Source organism: Aotus nancymaae, unplaced genomic scaffold, assembly GCF_030222135.1.
Source record: "Aotus nancymaae isolate 86718 unplaced genomic scaffold, 86718_ANA_hifiasm-v0.15.2.pri h1tg000036l, whole genome shotgun sequence".
Lineage (NCBI taxonomy): Eukaryota > Metazoa > Chordata > Mammalia > Primates > Aotidae > Aotus > Aotus nancymaae.
The window spans coordinates 15,269,070-15,274,151 of record NW_026988450.1 but is presented as its reverse complement, the minus strand read 5'-3'; the positions used below and the strand labels follow the sequence as shown (position 1 = coordinate 15,274,151).

The window sequence follows — 5,082 nt, the reverse complement described above, 5'->3', positions numbered from 1 at the left end:
TTGCTAAAACCACAGGCTGGCCAAATCCTAGGTTTGGAAAGAGAGTCGATTTGTTTAAAATTATCAAAATGAAAATAAATGTTAATAAACCTAATACATTAATTATGCCTATGTATCTGACATTTGAATTTATCCTCAATATCTTCCTATCCCCACCCACATCCATTTCAAGTCTCCTTCAGGACTAAGATTGAAGGTTGAGTGATGAAAGAGAGGAGGATTCTCATTTCTTTATTTTTTCCCCTAAAGTTCAAGATGTGTTATTCTGTACAATTTTTAATAATAGTTAAACAGTACAAAGGCTGCAGAGGAAGTATTTCAAAAAGGCCTTCAAATAATGAGAAATATTAAGCAGTAAATCTTGCAGCAAATGTGTCCCCTACAATATTAATATGCAAAAGGAAAAAAAAAATCTGACTGGTGGTGGCTATGGTTAATTCCTAATCAGAATGATGGACAGCAGGCCCAGAACAATACAAACTAATGGCTGTGTTGCTGATCACTTTACCCCTTGATTAAAGACACCCAATTATGGCGCAGAACAGTGTCGTAATTATGTTTCTTAATCACATCCAGGAGGTTTAATTGCCTTAACGATGTGTTTCATTAAATGAATTTAGGTATTATAGTCGACAGTTTTCATACACAGTTGTTTTCAAATTAACATAATATTAGACATCGTCATGGAAATTGTTTTAATAATCATAATTAGACGCACCCAGGCTTTGTCTGGTAAATGCTGAGAGACGGGTCAGCTCCTGCCTGGGGGCTGCCCTGGTCTCCTCCCTCCTTCTGCCCCCACTCCCAGTCTGGGAGGGCTCCAGCTTCAAGGCCTTTTGCTGTTATGTTTTCTGAAAAGTTACAAGTTCTGATTAATCTTCTTTGATGGCAAGTGGGGCAGAAAATATCCTCCCTCACCCCCCACTAAGTTTGATGGCATTTAGGGATATCTTTATGAGAGGAAGCTATACAGACAAAAATGCATTTAGCATACTGGGTACAGAGGAAACATCTAACTTCTGCACCACCACCACCACTACCATCTCTGCAACCTGCGCCACAGTAAAAAAATCACACCTTCTATATTTGCGGGCAATGTAAAGGTCAAAATACAAGTTTAGACAGTCATTCTTTAACAGAATCAATGCCCAAATCAATGCAAACATGGAAGCTCAAAGTCAGTCTCATCATCAAGCAACACTAGTAAGTTCTGATAATCTCTATGGGCATTATGCTTACATAATTCAACCTAGTTAATTCTTTTTATCACAAAAATGTAGAAAGCCACAATCAAATCAGCACTCAGAGAATTCAAGTCCATTTTTTTTTTCCCTTGGCCTTCAGGCATTTGGAGGTAGAAATTTTGATGACAAACTCTTTAAGAAACTTTGCCCTCTTTGACGGGCACTGGCATGGTTAACAGCACCATACAAGCGGTAAAAGATTTCCAGGGGGAATGTGGCCTTCAAAGTTCATGCCAGTAGCCAGAAACTTTGAATCTCTTCTGGGTTTCACCACTGACCCCATTAATCTCTCCTCCTTATAACAAGTAAACAAGTAAACTAGGGCTACTTCTAATTGAGCATCCCTGCAAAATCTTCAGTTCCACCTTCTCTGAAACTCCTTTCTTTTTTGTTACCTTTCAAGCAAAGAGTAACACAGAAGAGAGGTGATTGCTCCTTTCACAAATCACAGCATAATAAAATATTTGATCAAAATATTTTAATAAAGATTCTTTCTGACATAGATACACATACAAATGGTCGTACATAGCTGTCATAGTCTGATTGACCTATTTAATATATATATCATTCTTTATACATCCAAAACCCGCCAACAGATCCATCACAGCTCCCAACTCACCATCCAACCTGACAAACTGAATTTGTATTATCTGCAAGGAGTGGAAAATAGCAGGACTCCATTTTTAAAAAAGATTTTCTTGATTTTCATAGGATGGAAAGGCAGGCAAACAGCCATGCAAAACTAAAACTGAAAGCTCACTTTGGGTAAATAGCTTCTTGTTCTTCCTTAGTTTTATTTCTTTTTAAATTTTATTTTTTTTAGAAAAATAACAAAGGATTTCACACCATAGGCAAATCAAACCAGTCTTTTAACTTAAATAATTCTCCACAGTTAAAATAACTTATATATGTACATATATATTAAAAGCAATTAAATTAGACCTTTTAAAAATGCACAGCACAGCCTGGAAAAATATTTGCTTAGCATGTTCTCACGTATAGGATCTATTGCTGTGATGTTTTTCCCTTTTGGAATGCAAAGGAGTCCCCTTTCAAAAAAGAGATCAATTCATTCATCAATTAAGAATACACCTTTCCTGTAATTTTTGGACTGAAGCAATTTATTAAAGCTCAATTTAAATACAGGGATGATGCAACTGAAAATATCCAGGTGACCTTTCATAAACCTAAGCAGCTCAGATACATCAATATTTCTCTTCATACTTATTGGCAAATAAACCTTTAAACACTTGGCACACAGTATAAGTAATCTATAAAACAATTTTAGAGGCATTAAAAAAATCTGCACATAAGACCCATGACCTTAACACATGATAAATACTGTTGACGTGGAAGGGTCATTGAAGAATAACAAATAAATACCATAAATTGTTAATACATCATTGCAGAGTAGAAAGTAACAAGGTGCACATAAATATTTTTAAATGCAATTCTTTCAGCCACAGTCAGTTCTTCTATATCACTCTCGCCAAAACTTTGAGCATTTTCACAGGATTAAAGTTCAGAGACAATAAAAAAAGTCTTTCATAGCATCATGTCTCTCTCTCGCGCGCGCGCTCTCTCTCTCTGGGTTTTTCCCCCCTCACTTGAGTCAACATTTCAAGTTTTTCTCCTGGCTCAGAATCAAAATTTATTTTCAAGTGCCCTTTCTGATTTGTCTGAATGAATATTCCATCTCTCATGCTACCCAACCCCTAACTCCTGCTCTCCCCCTCAGCACTAGCCAAATTCACAATTATTAGTAAGATTAGTATTTTGCCATTCAAACACTCTCCAGGCTTAATAACCAAGAACTACTTCTCAACTTATTTTTCACCTTTAAGGAAGATTCCACTTCCTCGCGGTCTAGGCTGCCACCAAAGTTGCCACTTTTAGAAAAAAAAGACATCCATACTCCATCCCAATTCCACCTCCCTCCTCCCTCCCTCCCCACCCCAAAGACCGAGATTCTGGGGATGTCAAGGCTAAAAGCCCCGTTTTGTCTCTGATACTTCTCCTCAGTTCTTGCCTCTGCTTTGTTTGCTCTGCAAGTATTTCACAACTACGAGAGGACCAAAATAAAGGGGGTGGGGAGCAGCTTTTCGCTTTCCTCTAGCTTTTGGGTCGGTCTTGTGTTTTTCGGGGGTGTGTTTAAGGCTTCTCCGTGCACTGTTTGCAGAGGCTGGAGGAGACGCTGTTGAACAGGGCGCACTTCTCCGGGCAGGAGGCGGCCGGGGGCAGCCCGGCGCTGAACGGGTAGCCGGCCGCCTGCTCGTAGGCGCCGAGGGCCGGGTGCAGGGCAGCTGCGGCTGCCGCTGCAGCCGCCGAGCTAGGCAGGGAGGCAGCCGAGATGGCCTGGCCCTGGTTGAGGTAGGCGACTAGGCGCCGCATCTCCTCCAGGGCCTGCGCCTGCATGAGGATGTAGTTCTTGGCGAGCAGCAGCGTGGCGATCTTGGAGAGCTTTCGCACCGAGGGGCTGTGCGCGTAGGGGATCACCGCGCGCAGCTCGTCCAGCGCGTCGTTCAGGTCGTGCATCCGCCGGCGCTCTCGGGCATTGATGTTGAGCCGAAGCGCCTTTTGCTCTTTGGATTTCTTGCTGCTGCTGCTGGTGCTGCTGCTGCTGCCGCCGCCACCGGTGCTGCTACCCCCGCCGCCGCCGCCGCCCAGGCCCCCCGGGGGGACGCTGGCGCCGCCGTGGAGGTGGGCGTTGGAGCAGCCCTCGGCCGCCTTCGCGCCGCCGCCTCCCGCTCCCGGGGAGGCCCGCGGGTCGGCTACTCCGGCCCGCAGCACCAGCTCGCAGCGACCGTCGCTGTCGTCGTCGGGGCTCTGCTCGCCGCCACTGCTCTCGGCCACCGAGCCCCGGCTCGCGCTTTCGCCGTATTTGAGGCAAAGGGCGGCCCCGGCCGGCAGGCTGCTCAGGGTAGGGTCGCCCCCAACGCCGGCTGAGCCTACGAGCAGCCCGGGGACACCGCCGCCGCCGCCGCCGCCGCCACTTCCCGCGCCGCCGCCGCCGCCGCCTCCAGGCGGCGGCAGTAGCAGCCCTGCCCCCTCGGGGTCAGCGGGCTCGAAGCAGCCCAGGGGCGACGAGGAGGAGGACGCCGGGCGTTCCCGAGGCGGCGGCGCCAGGGACAAGTCCATGCCCGGGGGCGTGGAGCGGAAAGCCGCTTCCAAGCGCTTGGCGGTGGAGGCGCTCAGGCTCTTGTGCAGGAAGAGGTCGTCTTCGCCCGCGGCCGCCGCGCCGAGGTGCAGCCCGCGCTCCATGGTCCCGCGCCGGCGCGCAGCCCGGGCCGCCGCGCCCGCTGCGGCCGCCGCCTCGGCTCCGGAGTCAGGCGGCCCCACAGACGCGCGCGAGCCGGGCTCCGGAGCTGGTGCGCGCGTCGGTCCTCGTGCTGCCGGCAGCCCTCTCCCCTTCTTTCTTTTTCTTTTTCGCCTTCCCCCGCGCTCGCCGCCTCCTCTTCTTCTTCTTCTTCGTCTCCAGCCGATGGTGCTGGCTGCTGGGGCTCACCATGGGCCGCGGCCCCGCATGGTGGGAGGGTGGGCGCGGAGGGAGTGGAGCCGCCGCCGCCGCCGCTCTGAGCCCAGCCCCGCGCCTCCTCTCCGCACCGTTTATCTTGCTTGGATTCACCTTCAAGAGATTTCCGGACCCATCAACCAGCCGCCGCCACAGACGGGGGAGTCTTTTACATCATTATCTCTGAGTAGGTTATTATGAAGAAGACTCGCCTGTTGGGACAGCGCTTTCTACCCAATCAGGTTAACGTTTTAATTAATAGGATTAAAACGGTAACAAACAATCGCAGGCGCTATCTGGCCGCGAGTCTGAATAGTTTCATTTCCC

The 5,082-nt window shown here is 48.3% G+C and overlaps 1 protein-coding gene across 1 annotated transcript; it reads right to left on the bottom strand.

The window, feature by feature from the left end:
* Positions 1–215: 215 nt before the first annotated feature.
* BHLHE22 (basic helix-loop-helix family member e22) lies at positions 216–4,505 on the bottom strand. The gene has a single exon (XM_012463710.3). It carries the CDS (start codon positions 4,503–4,505, stop codon positions 3,396–3,398), a length of 1,110 nt encoding a protein of 369 aa, XP_012319133.3. The 3' UTR covers positions 216–3,395.
* Positions 4,506–5,082: the final 577 nt, after the last annotated feature.

What these genes read in the sequence shown, in the direction of transcription:
- BHLHE22 (XM_012463710.3), bottom strand. Translation starts at nt 4,505, where the DNA reads ATGGAGCGCGGGCTGCACCTCGGCGCGGCGGCCGCGGGCGAAGACGAC.